A 17,625-nucleotide genomic window follows, 5' to 3' on the forward strand; every position below is an offset into this window, starting at 1 on the left:
CTCTACGAACTGACTGTGCGTTGTGTGAAGCATTACTTCCTTTCGTTTCTTTTAACCCTGCTGGCTATTCATTTCATTGTGTGAACCTCTAGTTCCCGTGTTACGTGAAGGAATAAACGATTTCCTTATGGCCTTTCTTCTCACCACCCATAATTTTATAGACTGCCATCACATTCTCCCCTCCACCCCGGTAGTCATTCTGAGCTGCAAAGTCACAGTCGTATTAACATCTCCCGACGTGGAAGCTGCTCCACAGCCCTCTTTTAAAGAGATCTGTTACCGGTCAGGCCGCTGAAGGTGGCTTGGAGCTCACGCTTGGTTTTCAAAGGGTTGGGCTTATTGGCATGGGTGGGACCTACTGAGACTCTCAGCTGGAGCCCAGGTTCTCCTGGTGAAATTTCACCCTTTGCCACCGTGGCACCTGTGGCTATGGAGGCAGGCCTGGAGCAGTGCAAATCATGCTAATGGTCACGCACTTCATCACACCTGTCCTGACGACCAGTAAAATCTCAGTCCTTATGAAAGCTTCTGCCTATTGATCACACTGTGTTGGGCAGTCAGCTGGCCCAATCAGACACCTTGCTGGCTGGTTCCAGTTTATTTCAGTCCCTCTTCACGCTCTCTCACTCCACCCCCTTTCCAGTCTGTTTCTTCTTTGGTGCCGTTTCAGGGACAAGTTCATCGCCTGCCTTGAGTAAACATGCTGCCGAAGTGCTCCTCCCTCACGGGATGCTGGCAGATCGCTCTGCCAGACTTAGGCCATGCCCTGAAATTGCAAACCCATAAGATACACCAGGCCTTATCATTCACTTCTCCCCACTTGAGATGGTTCTAGGGCATTCATGCCTCAACCCCCAGGGTTTAGCCCGAACCTCCGCGGAGCTGTACAGTTTAGTGAAGGAGCACATCCCAGTCCAATTGCTGGCCTTCCTGCGACACACCCTTCAGTCCAGCTCTTCCCAGCGCTGCTGCCACTCAGGGGTGTGGCTGCCTCCTTGCTGGGCCCTAGCATGCTGTTTTTCTGGTGATTGCACAGTGGGGGTGGTGCAGCTGTAGCAGGAAAATACAAGCATGAAATCTTGCACTCTTTGAATCCCCCGAGGCATCAGCAGGCTGCACCAGTGGTGAGGCCAGGAGTGGAAATGTGGGTGATCCCTGACTTTGGGGTCAATGGGCAATGACTAAGGCTACGTTTTAATCACAGGCATGTATAGTAGAAGTCATGGTCAGGTCATGCAGTAACCAAAAACTCATGGCCCCTGACCTGTCCATGAATTGCATTATATACTCCTACCTAACTCTCGTGTGCTCTGGAGCAGGGAGCACTGTGGGTGCTCAGGGGTGCATGGCCCAGGACCACCATGGTTGCTGGGAAATAGTAGCAAGTGGCCCAAGACTCCCGTAGGTGGGGGGAGGGGGTGCCTGACAGTGGCAGATGGCACAGGACCCCTGCCAGTGTTGGGGATGGTGGGGCTGGGTGCTGCACACAACCCAGGACTCCCTCAGGTGCTAGGGAAGAGGGGCAGGCAATGGCACATGGTACAGGATCCCTGCCAGTGATGTGGGTTGGGGGCTGGGTGGTGGCAGCCTGAGGTCTCTGCTGCTGCTGGTAGGGGGTGGCCTAAAACTGTTCCAGCAGCCCTGGAGCCAGCTGCACCAGCCCCTTGTTGGGGGAAGAAGGGGACAAGCGGAAAGGAGTGATGCTCACGATCCGATGGACCACTGCTTTTGGCCCAGGCAGTCCAACTCAAAGCTTACAGATCCACATCTAAACTCCTCCCCAACCCACTCTTAATGCCCACAGCCACAAGGAGCCCCAGGATACAAGGTAAGCCATCTGGTTCCCAGTAACCACACCAATATATTTAGTACTATTTCCTTATATTTTCTAGGCAGCAAATAGGCTGATACATACACTCAAAGTATAGATTACACTCTATGTGGGTATATAGATGTTACAGGTTACAATGACACAATCACGCATACGCTTCCGCTTCAAGGATACAGAGCTGTAAAGCTAGATTATAGATGAATTAATTATTAATATCCTCACTTTAAGCCCTAATAATGATAGAAGCCACTTACCCCTCCCCGATGGGGAAATCTGCTGGATGTGAGACAAGCTCTTTCCTTTGGACAGACGAAGGGAAGTTGTGAGTTAAAGAAGGAATTTAAGGATAAGAAAATCCGGCACCAGATGAAGATAAGTTAAAAAAGAAAAAAAAGGTTTAGGTAGCCATTGCAGGGAGACGTGGAATCCTGGCATCTCTGTCTTGCTCCCCAGGGTCTCTGTGTTTTCTTGACGTCACCGGAAATAGCATCTGCCCCCAAAAATGCCAAAAATGGGCCCAACTGCAGAGGTGCACGCCTGCTTGGCAGAGTTTCAAAGGGGGGTGGTTGGGAATGGGTATGAAGTGTGTTGCATCATGAGTTGGTCTAAGAAAACCCACAAGATGTTCTATCCTGAGCCCAGCCTCAAGTCTATGTGATCAGCAGGATGACTGTTACCCAGAAGAGGTCTTTGATGCCCCCAGCATCTCTAGATGTGCCCCAAAAGACCGATACAGAGCGTGGGTTGACAACCCTGAAAAAGCCTGACCTGGGCAGCAGTTAGCTTTTAACTGAGTAAGGGGCTTCACAGCATTCTACTTCAGAGCAATTCATACAGGCCTCAGTTGTCAGCATGCTAGGGAAAATGGAACGACAAGCTACCATAATGCCTGCTTTAACCTCGTGCTTTAAATCAGCATAGCAACTCTCTGATAGCTCAGCAGCTCTCTAGACCGACCATAGCCTTGACCACGCTATGGTCCTCTGTAAACGACAGGCTCGCAGGCTACGTGCTGCAAAAGTCCTGGAGGTCCCAGAGAGTCACAGAAGCTACGACCTGTCTGACAGACTTGCATCCTTAGCAGCGGCACACTGCGCTGGCTCAGCTTCTCCTCTGACTCCGCATCCTCCTCCTACCCCCGCGGTCCCCTGGCCAGGGCTGTGCCTACTGCGCTGGGTGCACACCTGGGCAGTTCAGACAACGGCCAAGCCGAGTGGCTGCAATGTAGCTTTCTGCAGGGCTGGCACATGGCTCTGGCCTGGATTTCAGGTGCCAAGCGATGCTCCAGCACTGTGACGCACTATGTCCCTGCTCAGATTTGGGTGGGCCTGGCTACTAAGTTGTGGGCCGTGGCTCACCCAGCCTGGCCTCGGGCTTGACTGTTGAAGAAGGCCCCAAAGTTGAGAACTGAAGGGCCAGGTGGTAGCACTTAGCCACTGGCTTACACCAGGGGCAGTGTGGCACCTTAACTGAAGTCAGTAGGGCCAGATTCCTAACTGGTGTAAATTGGAATTACTTCACTGGAGCCCCTGGAGCTGCTGGGATGAACGCAACTGGGGATCTGGTCTTTTGCATGCTTGCTGGTGGAACTCACTCCTTGCCTATGGCTAAGTGCCCACTGGCTGTCCTGGACACTCGTGGCTAGAGCACAGTGCGCAGACAGTGAGCAAACAGAATGAGTCCTGCCCCATCTGGGCTCCATCACTCTCTTTGGGCCACTAATGGCCTTGCTTTCAAAAGTGCAGTGCTCCGGAGGCTGAGCTTGCCCTCAGTGAAAGCTGTCTGGGGGCGGTGGGAAGGTGGGGGTAGAACAGTTTCTATCGTGGGGGTGCCATTGAGAGCCATTGAACCAAACTGCAAACACTGGAAACTGCTCCAAGCCAGGGGGTGCACCTGCAGTCCCAGTTCTCGCCCTCATGGGTGGGGCTCAGCACTTCTGAAACTCAAGCCACATATTCAAGTGCCTAAATGTGAATTCAGGAGCCTGATTTTACTTGGAAGACTCTGACCCCAGATGTACAGCTCTGAGATTTGAAATGTCATTCACAGCAACATTAAGGGCCTGTGCCGCAGTAGGGCTGGTTGCTCACGGGTAGGTTCCACGCTAAACTTTGCCAGAAATAAACAAAGGTGGGTTTTTTCCCCAAAATTTTTCTTCAAACATTTCAGGTTTGGATTAAATGGAACAAAACATTTTGTTGCAGTCTGGGATGAAAATTCCATTTCAAGTTGATTCAAATAAAACCCAACAACCTTTGAGCAGCCGGGCCGACAGCCACCACAGGCCCTGGGGCAAAGTGAGAGAGGGGCCTGGCTCCGCATCCCCAGAAGGGGCTGGGCCATGGGCAGAAGAGGTGGGACCAAGGGCAGTCACCCTTAGCGTCACCAGGGCCGTGGCACTGGGCCCTTCACCATTGCGTGGAGCGGCGCTACTCATGCTTCAAAAGGACCCGGAGCTCTGGCCATCACTGGTGCTGAAGTAGCAGCTCCAGAGGTCCCCTTGAAAGGGCAGGGCACAGGACAACTGCCCCCTTTCTCCCCACCCCGTTGGCAGGCCTGCCCTTGGGCTTTGGGTATCTTCCTCCCTTAACGTCCTCATCCTGCCCCTTTTCGCCTCTGGAAAAGGGAAAACATAAAAAAATTAAACCCAACCCTGACATCCTCTCCCCCATCCACTGCCGTGACTTAGTGCGCTCCATTGAAGCCAGTGTGGTTCTTCTGAGTTTCACCAGCTGAGGATCTGACCTTAGAAGTATATGAATCAGCCGGGCATCTGTCACTAATTGGCTGCACCAGCCATCTTTCATGTCTGCCAATAGCAATATCTGATGCGAATGGAAAATAATTTGGTATAAGGAATCACAGGCTCAGGATCCAGCAGCCTTTCAACGTGTACTGAACTTTTCACCCCAATTATGGTGACGTAATGGGTTGTGATTTGTTTTTCTTCATTCCCAGAGCTGGGCTCTAGCTCCATTAGCATGCAATGGGAAGCTGGTCAGAACTGAGTCATCTTCCTCAGCTGTATTAATTCTTATACTGTTTTATTTGCTAGCAACCCACTTAAGTTTGGTGAACACTTGCAGACTGTGGAGGACCCATCCTACCTGGCCTGGGGCCTCCTGATTCTTCCTTCCAATGACGTTTATAGCTAAGAAAGCAAGCAGTTTCAGAGAAGGGGGTTGCAAATCAACAATTTGTCCTGCTGCTCCATGGGCATGAATGCCTTCACCGCACGCTCTCCAAACCTGTGTAAAAGGGAGCCATCTCCTGGCCTGCTGCTCATGCCATGCACCCACTTCCTGATGTTGGGCTGCGCCAATTTGTGAACTTCCAAACTGCACAAGCATGTGTGTGCAAGTGAGTGATTAAGAATTAACTCCTCCTTGCAGGATACTGTAATTCCTGCATGCATCCTGGCCTAGGCTTCGGCAGCCTGGCGGGGCATTTTACTTAAAGACACTTTAAATTTGCTTCCTAGCGATCAGCAACAGCCGCAGGCTTGTTTGACATCCAAACTATTGTCAATTACAATATCGCGAGCGCACATGCAGAAGTATTTCGTGTGTGAACTGTAATATTGACGCTCAAAAGCTGAAAATTTCACACCTAATATACTTTGTGACCATTTCTTCAGACAGTTTATGGAGTCACCTCACAGCTTGTCGCCAGGGGTTCACTTGGAGCTGGGCATGTTCGGACCTGAATGCAGTAGCGCTAAGGTGCAAAGCAGCTGCACCCTCGGATGCACCTGGGCCAGTGTCTCTTTTGTTGTATTATGACCTATTTAATTCCCACAAAGGTTACAGTGGGGCATCTTGTGTTACTCCATCGTTGTCATTAAATGTTGACGCCAGTGACCCGAGGGGCTGGTACTGTTTAACAACTGATCTAATTCACTTGTGCAAGACTCACACAATCGTTTCAAACAGCGAGGGTTTTCTCATGGGTGCATACATGCACACACACCCACGCAGACTTGCCAGCGCGCACCCCTAGACGTAGAGTGCACGCTCTTTGTGGATGGGACCCCCTTGTCGTTGTGTTTGCACAGTACCCAGTGTCCTGGACCTTCACTGGGGCTATCTCATGCAGGGGGGCCAACAGCCACCTCGGGCCCTGGGGCAAGCCGGGAGGGGAGCCCGCTCCACACCCTAGAAGAGGCGGGGCTGAGGGCAGAGGGGGCGGGGCCTACAGCAGTCAGCAGTGCAGCCCACCACCTCACACCGTGCAAAGCAGCCCTGCCGGCACGTCAAAAGGGCCCAGAGTTCTGGCCACTGCCGCAGCCAGAGCGCCAGGCCCCTTTCAAAAGCCAGGCACTGGGGCAATTGCCTCCTTTGCCCTCCTCCAGGGGCAGGCCTCACCTCTTGCATCATACATCAAGTAAGCATTTTAAAGCACATATACACATGAGCAGACTGATGGCAGGGGAAGATGAAAGGAAAGTGTAACTGTTGGATTTTAACCTCAAATTCACTTTGTCCTTGTCATGAGCCTTCTCATGCAGAGGCCTCTTTTCTCTTCCAGCATCTATGTATTCAGAAATCCAGAAGGAGCGGCCTGAGGTTAGGAGTTTTATGTCTCACCCGGACTACATAGATGGAAACCCGGATCTCATCAAACCTAAGAAGCTCCTAAATCCTGTAAAAGCCTCGAAAAGCCACCAAGAGCTCCACAGAGAGCTGCTGATGAACCACAAAAGGTGAGACAAAGACTCACACCCTGCTACAGCTGCCTCTGCAGTGGGCTGGGCGAGAGAGACTGCGGTTTCTGGTGTCACCTCCGCTCAGGACTGACTCTTCAGAAAGCCGCAGACTTGGGTTTTGAGGATTATGGTAAACCTCTTTTCTTTTTCGGCCAAACTGCAAAAGGTGGGAAACAGACGGCAGCAGGAGGTGACTCCTCTCTGCTGAGCTGTGAGCCAGGCTGCAGAAGAATCACTCTGTCATTCGGAAATGTTAGGCAGTTCCTGAATGCCAGGACTCCCCTTCGGAGCTAATGGAAGGCTGTGGAAGCAGCAGGTGCTAAGCACCTCCAAGAATCAGATTCCTCAGCCAGCTGAGCCCTTTGAGTCTTGTCCTGTGTCCCACAAACACCCCTCCCTCCTGTCCCACTCCTCCTGCCCACCCAGCCATGCCCTGGTTTACAGCCCGGCGGTGTCTCTTGGCATGTTTGGTGTGAGTTCTGTGCTGGGAAAGGTGCTGCCTCAAGAGCCCTGGAAGGTGGACTCTTCTGTTTACTGGCAGAGCAGATGGTATCAGTGCAGGCTCCTGCATTCTGGGAAAACCTTGGCGTTACATCAGAGGAAAGTGGGAACATGGCAATAGAGACTCAGGCAGCAGGTTCATGGAAAGTGACAATTTCAAAAGCAAACAGGTAAAAGCACATGTGGGACAGAGCCCTTTGCACCAAGAGCTAATTCTACTGAATGTCAGTGGGACATTTCTTAACTCTTTCATATCCATTTGCTCGGCTAATTTGGAACAACAGTGAGAACAGTCCAGAGTAACTTTAGTAACCATGGTAACAGAGAGGCATCCGTGTTAGTCTGCACTCCAACAAAACAAAGCAGCAGAAGTGTAGTACTTTAAAGACTAACAATGATATCTTTGGTGATGAGCTTTTGTGGGACAGACCCACTTCATCAGATCTATCTCATTTCCAATACAGACTGACATTCATAAGTACAAAGGACCTAAAAAATTGCAATAAAAACTGACAAATCAAATAGGACTAAAGAGGGGGATAAGGGGAGGAGGGATGGTAAGTGTCCTGCCTGTCCAATTCACAGCTTTATTGCTGTAATCTACTTTTAAATTCTCTCTGCTCTCGGACACAAATTCTCAGGTCTTTAACAGAATGGCCCATTCCACTAAGTGTTCACTGACCAGCCTATGTGTATTGAGTTTCTTGATGTACATTGGACAGACTGGGCAAAACCTTTGCCAAAGAATAAATGGACACAGAGCAGACATTTACATGTGCTCTGAACAGAGGCATCAGTTACCTCCCGCATTACAAGGACTGCTTCCCTTCGTTTGATACTCGTAATTCTCTTAGGCAGGACACTTAACATCCGTGCTTCCCTTATCCCCCTCCTTCAGTTTGATTTGATTCGTCAGGTTTTATTGCAATTTTTTTGTCCTCTGTACTTATAGATGTCAGTCGGTATTGGAAATGAGATTGATCTGATGAAGTGGGACTGTCCCATGAAAGCTCATCACCAAATAAATCATTTTGTTAGTCTTTAAAGTGCTCCATTTCTGCTGTTTTGTTCTGTTTCAGTAACCACAGGCAACAAATCAGGTTATTTAATTAGCTAACAATCAAGCCCTCTGAAAACAAATTGAGGGTCACTGATATTGACACATCCTGGCCTTGATCTTGATCCTGCAAATGGGTCACCTGCACAAACCAGGCCTGGAGCCGAGCAAAGAATGCATTTTGTGCAGCTGAACTTTGCCGTGAGCAACACACAAGAGAGTTGAAATTTGATATTGGAAGACAGTGGATGTTCCCTTACGTTACTTCCCCCGAGCCCACTAGATGTCATCATAATGCAGCATACCCTGTACTATTACAAGCTTGCTCTCTGAGAGCCTGGGCCGTCCTTTCTTTAAATTCCATTTGTTTCCTAACATTTCAGCTGTGCGTCTCCACATCACCTTCCCCCACCATCCCACCTCCGGGAGTCTAAGAGCTGAAAAGTAGCCAAGAAAATCCTTGCTCCAGAGGAATGCACAACGCCCTGTATCTTACAAAACCTGCCTCACACCTGCAGTTTACTATGGCTGTGTTCAAAATATTTCCTCCAGCTTTAAAGGGGTATGCATTGATTGTAATGGACTTTGGCTCAAGGCTACAGAAATGTGGTACAGGCCACAACATGATCAGTCTTTCTCCACAGAGGACAGCTGTCCAAATTGTCCTCTAAAGCCACTGACTTTCCAATTGCCATGGACAAGGGGGCTTGGCAGAGGCCACCGTGTGTCAATATGACTGAGGCAGCTTCTCAATCAGCTCACCTGTTAGTGTCTTATCCTTTGTCACAGTCACAAGAAAGTTAAATAAAGTCTCTGCTTCTCACGCTCAGTAATCATAGATATGGCCCTGTAAGTGGGTCAGTTTACACAACTTGGAGCTGGCTGGGCAAAGAAACCAGGACAAGAAGCTGGTGGCAGGGTGAAGGGAGACTAAGACAGGGAAGGGGATGAGGGAGGGACCCTGGGACTGGGAAGTTGGGGAGGAGAGCAAAGGAGATTAGCTGAGGGGCCAGGAGGGAGGAACTGGGACAGGCTAGGCAGCAATCAGACTGAGGCTGGGATAAGAGGCCTGCAGAGTGCAGACTGAACTGCCCAGGGACTGCAATGAAGAGTGCGGGGTGGGAAGAGACTGGACGGGGTCTGGGACAGCCTGGAGGGGATGGGACAGGAGGGTCAAGCATGTGGGAGAACAGGCAGAAGTGAAACCCACTGGTGAAGTTACAGAGAGGTAGCCATGTGTGTATTCTATCAAAACAAAAAGCAGTCGTGTAGTACTTCAAAGACTAACAAAATGAATGAATGCACACAGAACAGACATCACAAATATCCAAACACATCAACCTGTCAGCCAGCACTTTACTGGAGTGGGCCATTCTGTCACATACTTTGATGTTTGACCAAATACTTTATTTCCACCACTTCTCACCCTGCTCTTTCTGCTCCTCTATCTGATTTGCCAACCTTGATAACAATTTTTGGACCACTGTGCTTTATGTATTGAGTCTGTTCTGGTAAGGCTACAGATCTGAAGAAGTGGGTCTGTCCCATGAAAGCTCATCACCTAATAAATTATTTTGTTAGTCTTTAAAGTGCTACGTGACTGCTTTTTTGTACTGGTAAATACGTGTATCTGTCTCTATGCACGACAGCGAGTGAGCCAGAGAACTTAATAGCAGTAGTAGTAGTAGTTGCTGCTCAATGGCAGACGTATGTGTGTTTGGTGAATCTAAAGGTCCTAATCCTGCCAAAGACCCATGTGAGTGTCAGTACGCTGCATGAATGATGGCATCTCTTCTGAGTTTGCTTTTCTAAAAACCTAGGAAATTACACACACAAAATGCTGTTAAAAGAACACTAAAGTTTCACAGATAAGCCCTCATGAGTTAGGCAATGCCAGAATTAAGACTGTTTCCTCATTATCCTCCCTGTGCACTGAGTGAGGCAGTGGTCCTGATGAAACAACAGTGTGTGACCATGTAATTAACAAGTGTTTCATTCCACATACGCAGCTTTAATTTTGGCATTTCCTGATTTCTGACTGCTTGACTTTATGACCTTACTGTTACTGCAATGGGCTTTGGTTCACACGTAATCAACCAAGAATAAGTCCTTGTGACCTGGTGTCTCAGGGATTCATGTGGCCCCTTATGAAGGTTGGAGGAGTTTGCAAAATCTGACTGTAGCAATGTTTGGATCTGGAACATCCCCAGGTTGGAAGGTGTTTGCATCTAGGAATTTGCTTCAAGACTATCTCGTGTGTTCTCACAATTTGCTAACATGCAAGAGAAAGCTCCAGGCATGTCTCATTTCCAGTGAACCTTGCTCTAGGCAGCTCAGAATAGTACACGCTCCAGGGAGAAACTGCCTCCGTTATTGACAGATATGTCTGTTTGCAGGAGAAAGGGCTTTTAATTTGTCCAGAAGGCCCAAACTCCCTGTGCCAGGCTGGAGTGTCACTCAGCTCCAGCTCTGAAACCAGCAGAGTCACAAAGCCAGTGGAATAGCATCTAGCAGCGAGGAGATAACTGCTTGAGCTTTCGGGCCGTGGTTCTCAAAGTGTTGTCCACTGACCACTAGTGGACCACAACCTCCTTGCAGATGGGCCGTGGGCTTGGGACTCCCCCCCACCCCCTGCACACAGTGGGGAATCTGCCCTGGCTCTCCAGCTCTGCACCCCACTTATGTTTTTATACTTCAGTAGCCTAACATGAATAATTTAGTATTTAAGGTATTGGGAGAGAGGTGAATGCATTTTGTCATCATGGGTGGTTTGCTGGTGGGCTGTGGAAATGTTTGAGTTGAATGGGACAGGCCGTGGGCCAAACAGTTAGGGAACCACAGCTGATGAGGTAAATGGCAGGGCTAATTGTTATCACTCCCTCTCTCTGCTGGCAGAAAAGAAACTCAGGCACTTAAACCGCCCCTCAAACATACACATGAGCCTTTCACAGAATCCGCTAAATAGACATGAATAGAAAAGGCCGCTCCAGACTGCCCCAATTCACAGAACCTGATGGGGCAATGGACGGGGGGCACCCAGTCTGGTTAGCTCTCAATGGCCCTGATGCCCAGCCACTCACTGTAAACACATTGTTTCCCAGCACGCCCGGCACGCCAGTAAGCACAGCTGCACGTTACACATGCTCCACTAATGCATGAATGGCATATGCTAATCGCTACCTTTTCCCAGCCAATAAACTTCATCAGCCTACAGTTAAAGTGCAGTCTGCAGTCTGTTATTTAGCTGGTGCTTTGGCTTTGCGTCGGCGGAGGGAGTAAAAAAGCCTCACCCCGCAGAAATAAGTGCGTTTCCGTTTCATTTGTTGTAGTTTCGGCACCAGGCCTTGCACCGTGACTTAGCAGGGTGAGGATGGGTGGTTTAGAGCCTCTGCCAAAGCCCACTGAAGCCGTAGGGAGTCGCTCCGTTGACTTCGGTGAGCTTTGGCTCAGGCCCTTCAAGTTCCTATTTGGATGTGACGGCTAGGTCCCAGCCCTCTGAAGCAGCAGGCTGGCTGCCCAAAGATGCTGAGCTGGCAGTAGGAAGGTCTCCACCTCAGAGGTACTCTGTGTTCTGTCCACAGGGGGTTGGGCGTGGAGAGCAAGCCAGAGCTCCAGAGAGTGCTTGAACATCGGCGGCGAAATCAGCTGCTCAGGCAGAAAAGGGAAGAAGAAGAGGCAAAGAAACTGCAGTCTCCATTTGAACAGGAGCTCCTGAAGAGACAGCAGAGGCTGGATCAGGTAGGAACTGAATTTTAAATCACTCTCACTGTGATTGTAAATGGCCCATGCATGGGGTGGAAAGCCGGACAGTGCTTAAAATAGTCATGGCCTCATTCCTACCCAGAGAGCTAGGTAGTGCTGGGGAAGGAGGCAGGCTGAAGGGTGGCACTCCAGGGCATTCTGCCTGCAGTGGGCAGCCTCCCTCAAAATGCCTTCTGGAAACCAGCTGCATTTCTCTATGGGAGAGTTGCTCAGAAATTGTTGACATAAATGAAAATGCCAATTGGTCAAAACAAAAATCTTGCCTGGGAAAGCACTGGCTTGGGGCAAAACTTTTGCTGGGAAGGTTTCTTGGGTCCATGGTGGAATTTCTGGTCAAACCCAGGAGGGGACGGGAGAGAGAGTGAGAGAGAGAGAGAGAGAGAGAGCAAGCGAGCAAGAAAGAGAGAGAGACTGACCTCTGAATAGCTAGTAGTCTGGGGTTGGGTGGTTCCATAGGCCATGTGGACCTAGGTTCTAATCCTTGCTTTTCACATCCCAAGTGCATGCCCTAATCTCATGCCTATAAACGTAGTGAATGCATTGCACTTGTTTTCTCTAACCCACAAATAACAGTCACTGTTCTTTAATCTAGTTGGAGAGAGAACGAGAGAAGCATGAAGACCATGCACCAGAATTTATTAAAGTAAAAGAGAACTTGAGAAGAACATCAACGCTAGCTGGAGAGGAGAAAGTAGTGTAGCTGATGCCAAAATGAAATGGAGGCTCATGTCAAACTGGCACTAATACCTGTACTCTGACATCTCTGTATGTGGGGGACATTTACAGCCATGTCCTTGGGGCGACTTCTTGTTACTAATGCTTGCTCCAGTAGAAACGCATAAAAGGGCTTTCCTGGCCAGCACAGGGTATTTAAATGGTAAAGGTGCAGTATTTACTAGTAGAAGTACTCATGTCAGACGGTGTGGAGGCAGAGGATGTTGTGGTCCATGCTAACATCCATCCCTATTAACACTCTGTTAACCCCTTGAGGTCTAGCATATGCTCAAGACAGAGGTCTGTGTGGAGTGAGGGCTCTTCAGTAGGTTTGGGAGCCCCTCCTAAGTAATCATCCTGGAGGTATAATCTCAGACTGTGTGACTGCTGCTGTTGAAACCTATGGGACAGCAACTGTAGCTTGGGAGGGCTTCCTGGAAACATCCCTGAATGATCCTGTGTATTGCTGGGACTGGGTGTAGAGACGCGCAAAGGCCAGTTGCGACAGATATGGGATGGTGTTTTGAATGATTTAGAGAAGCCTAGTCCCCACAGCATTCCCCCGTTCAGCCACTGTGAGAAACTCAAATCCGGTCTCTGCATGTTACTACAAATCAGCCTTGCCAGCAGGATGGCAGAGCACTGTCTTGGGATTAGCCCTGAGTTACCCTGAAAATCTCTTAGCAAGCTAGGAGGTAGCTACATAGCTGGTAGCACATTGGGATGGACCACAGAGGCAACCCCCATGTAAGGCAACTGTTAGACACTTAAAGCAAAGACTGTGAGTTCTGAGCACCAATGTTAACCAGTGTGCACCCTGAGCAGACAGCTGGTCCCCTTGAGCCAGAGACGCTCACAGAGAGAGAAGTCAGCATGGGTGATTCTCTTCTCTCCAGATTGCTGGGTTTGGAGTCCTCTCTCACCAACTAGACACCTGTTACTTTAGCAGCTCTGAAAAGCCTGTTCGTTCTGCATTGCTCAAGAGCTGGTGTAGTCTGAAGCAGGGAAGGGGTGCAGTTAGTGTAAAGCCCCTCAAACCAATCAGCCATTCAATTGGGACTACAGCATAATTAGAATCTGCACCAGTTTTGATGACTGAGGAGCAGATGTGGATCACTGCAGAATACTTGGTCAAGCTCCACTATTACCTGGCTCCCCTGGAGGCCTGTTGAAGGGGAATGGCCAGTTGCCACAAATGCAGAGTCTTTTCTAGTGTTCGTGATGGGCAAGCCCAAGCATTTGTTGCCCTGGAAAAAACAGAACTCCCACACTCCCAAGCACCAGTTTCCCCCAGGCCTTAAGTGGGGGAAGTTGAGACCCGCACAAAATTCTCTGCCTCAAGCTTATCTTGCCTTTGTATCACTTGCTGTGTCTCCGATATAACATGAGAGCAAAATAACCTGTTGGCTGCCTCCAGACACCAAGTGTCTGATCACAGCAGCTAGTGGTGGGGGCCCACAGCAATTAAACAATACCCACTACCAGAGCATGCAGTGTCAACGAGCACTGAGGATACATCGCATCTTACAAAGTTAAAGCAACCGCCCCCCCCGCCCCCCGCCCAACACAGTTTCTGGTCTCCCCCAAAGGCTGTTCTTTCAAGAGACTGTCACTTAGTCTGGCAGGCTGAGGAAACAACTGAACCCCAGCTGTGAGTTGTGCTCAGTGTATGGCAGGGTACTGTGACTGTGTTACCAAACTCTTAGCTGAATCTGGGTAACGAGAGCTCTGGCTCACAGCACCATCATGCTTGGGGTGCTTATTCTAAACAAGTGTTGGCTTCCAAAGTCTTTCACTTTTGGTCAGCATAGAGCCAATTAAAGCAGATACTCACTCTGCCCTTTCTGCTGAATGCAGCTTTTCCGTCAGCTGGTTGGGAAAGAAATGTAGAGAATTCAATATAGATTTTTTTTTTAAGGAGAAATTTCTCACAGCACAGGAGAGAAAAGCTGTTGGGAACATGTTACACATGGCTGTGCAGAAAATGTAACCCACACACCTACTGGGGTGATTCACTGTCCTGCGTAGTGGCACTTAGACCACTCACAGAGAGAAAAAACTGAGTCACCTCTACACCGCTAGCTGAGAGGCAGCTGGCTTTGAGCTCCGACTGTAGAGGCTCCTGCGCTAAGCTCCAGAGGTCCCAGATGTGAGGCCACCTGTCGGCGGTTACAAAAACACCATGTTACATCTGCTAAGTAGCCTAAATTTAAATAACACTGTTATTAGCCAAACCTAACTGAGCCCGCTCTCTGACAGTCACACCGCTTCCCTCCCAGGGGTTACAGCACTGGTTAGAGTGTCTCTGTTAAACACGGCCAACAAATTAAACAAACTTCACTTCTTTTAGGCTGGAATTCCACCCCTCTGTTCAGACAGCCTGCACCAGTACAGCTCCCAGCTAACTACTGCAGGTCAGCTCCCTTCACTGCAGTGAATTGCACCAAGAAGAGCTGAGTGAATGCACAAAAGAAACCAGAAGTACTGCTGGCCACAGTGTCCTTTAAATCCCTGGCATGAGAACCAGCCAGCAAGGCCTGGCTTAGCTGAGGGCCACAATCAACACAGACATGTATGTAAATGCCTGTCGGTGGGATGACTGAGTAGGGTTGGTTGTGTTGGATGAAAAGTGCTGTGTGCTATATTTTGCCCCAGTGCCTAGCTATGGGTGATGTTAAAAAAGTGACAGCCTGGCATTCACTGAGGCTGCGTGGGAGGAAAAAGTTAGTTGTGTTCAAAGGAAAGGTGGGGACTGGGTGCCCATATAGGTAGGGGAGGGGATAGAGTACAGTTTATTGGGGCCCAGAGGCCCTGGGGGTGCTCAATCCAGGCTGAAAATTGTGGTATGTGTGTGGGAGAGGGTCCATGTTACGAATTTGTACTGGGCCTTGAGGAGGGGCCATCTCATGCAGTTGTGACTCAGGGTAAGCTCCCAGCAGGGCCAGGAGAACTCTGCCTGCCTGCGTAGAGATAAGGCCCAAACTACAGCCGAACTAAACAGCACAGCGGGCACAGCCGCACAAAGGAACTCTGTGTGCCCTGTGCGCTGTTCTGCCCGGCTCCCCACCAGTGTGCTCCACGGTGGAGACTGAGCCATGAAGACGCGTGGCCAGCAGGTCCACGCACTGTCCAGAGCCGCCAATGGCACCATAATCCTGGACAGCCCAACAGATCAGGCGCCTGGTTCCCTGCTCTGTCCCATACCACAGAAAAGTGTTCCCTCCTCGGCAGTCCCTGCGTTTGTCCCCTGACACAAGGTGGGGTGAGGAAGACAGTCACCAGGGTAAGGACAGCAGTCTCTGGCTGTAAGAGGCTGCATGTTTGAAGTGAGGCTGTGAGCATTTAAAGCTTTACTAGCAGGTTTAAAGTTGCATCATTTTCCAACACAAATATGCTTGCATGTGTTACGTGGCAACTAGTTAAGGGGTACAGCTGAATGAATTTGAAAAGCCCTTTCATTGAAGATACCCTTTGTATTTCACCTGCTACTCTGCTCAGCCTAGAAAAATGTGGGAATCGAGTTTCTAGTCAATTCTGAAGTCTGGCTGCAAAGATTGGGTTGTACTTGTAAACGGTGTGATGAAAGTTTAAATCCAAAGAAAATAAAACCAATTGTCACTGAATGGAAAAAAGAAAAAAACAACCTGATCAGTGACAACATTTCGATCATTGTTACATTACTAGGTTTTGTAAAACCTTTTTTTAAACCTTCTTTTAAATAAAGCCCTAACTGGTGGACCAACCTGTCCATTAGCACCCCTTTCAAAGGTGTCCATCAATGAATGTGATTTACCCAAGTGACACTCATTCCCAATAGTCCTGAAAAGACAATCCTTTGCACTGATTATGCTATATAATCCTCTACATAGTATCCATACTGTATGTGTGTATGTTTATGCACAGATATTAGGCAATTCCATTCCAATTAATAGTCTTTGCTCACATTATTTAACGCACACCTATCTGAAGAAAGATGCTCAGCAAATAAATCAAGTGGTGATTGTATATTTGGCACTTTTCCATGAGGAACTGAAAAAGCTTCATGGATGAAGGCAGACAATAGCCAAATAAAATGATTTCAGATTCAATCACTGATGTCTGACAGTCCATTAGTGCTACAATAGTAGGCTCAGCAAGAAAATATTTTCCTCTCCAGGGGCCCAAACTTGCATTCCTTGCTCACCCAAAACTCCCACTAAATTTCCTGAATGTAACATTAAAGAGCCGGCTCTGTATCTGTACCACCTCCCCTACCCCAAACCCAAAAACGGAAACCTTTATTTTTTAAATTTCCAACCTGCAAAGTCTAGGTCATCATCATCATCAACAACAACAACCATGGGCTCAGCACCTCTTGGTGTCCGATGCCTCCCTTACTATTTCCTTCATTCCTTCCCTGTCCAGTGTGGAGTGGCTTAGTTTCTGTAGACTATTGCCAATCTACTATATCATCTACTCATTCTCTGTGGGGTCTGGCTCTCCTAATCAAACCATCCATTATGCCGAATACCAGGGTCTTCATTTTTCATTTGTCGTTCATTCTGCAGACGTACCCAAATATCTGTAACTTCCATTGGATAACCCTCTGCAGAAGGTTTTGTTTTGTCTGTAACTTCCTATATAATTCTTCATTGGTGACCTTCTGCATCCATCCTATCCTCAGGATCTTTCTATAACAACTCCTCTCGAATGCCAATATCCTTCTCTTCGAATCTTTCATTAGCACTCATGTCTCACATCCATACAACATGCTGCTTATTACACATTTTCAAGATGCTCAGCTTCATTCCTAAGCTAATTGCTTTGCTTTTCCAAATCTTATCCATCACCTTTAAACTCACTCTTGCTTTCACTATTCTAGTTGCTATTTCCTTCTTACAGTCTAGATCATACATTATGTTGCTCCCCAGATATGTGAACTTCTGTATGTTCTCTAGTTCGATCCCATCTACACTGATCTTCCTTCCTATTTCCTTATGTAACCCTTCTATTAATGCCAGGTGCCTGCCAGAAGGGCCAGGTTCAGCTCCCAGCAGGTTCCTTGTCAAGGATACA

The 17,625-nt window shown here is 48.8% G+C and overlaps 1 protein-coding gene across 3 annotated transcripts in view; it reads left to right on the plus strand.

Moving 5' to 3' along the window:
- Positions 1–17,625, plus strand: part of FAM107A (family with sequence similarity 107 member A) — a 59,863-nt gene that overhangs the window by 14,867 nt on the left and 27,371 nt on the right. The window contains exons 2-4 of one of the 3 annotated variants that reach the window (XR_012647000.1): positions 6,359–6,533; positions 11,676–11,832; positions 12,449–15,142. Coding sequence is in view for 2 of the 3 variants with exons in the window: in XM_075005646.1 (XP_074861747.1) it covers positions 6,359–6,533; positions 11,676–11,832; positions 12,449–12,556 (440 nt within the window). In the remaining variant the exon portion in view is untranslated. Of the gene's footprint in view, positions 1–6,358; positions 6,534–11,675; positions 11,833–12,448; positions 16,656–17,625 lie in introns of those variants that run through there. The other 2 variants (XM_075005646.1, XM_075005647.1) reach the window with 2 other exon arrangements.

Source organism: Carettochelys insculpta, chromosome 11 (genome assembly GCF_033958435.1).
Source record: "Carettochelys insculpta isolate YL-2023 chromosome 11, ASM3395843v1, whole genome shotgun sequence".
In the NCBI taxonomy this organism is placed as follows: Eukaryota; Metazoa; Chordata; order Testudines; family Carettochelyidae; genus Carettochelys; species Carettochelys insculpta.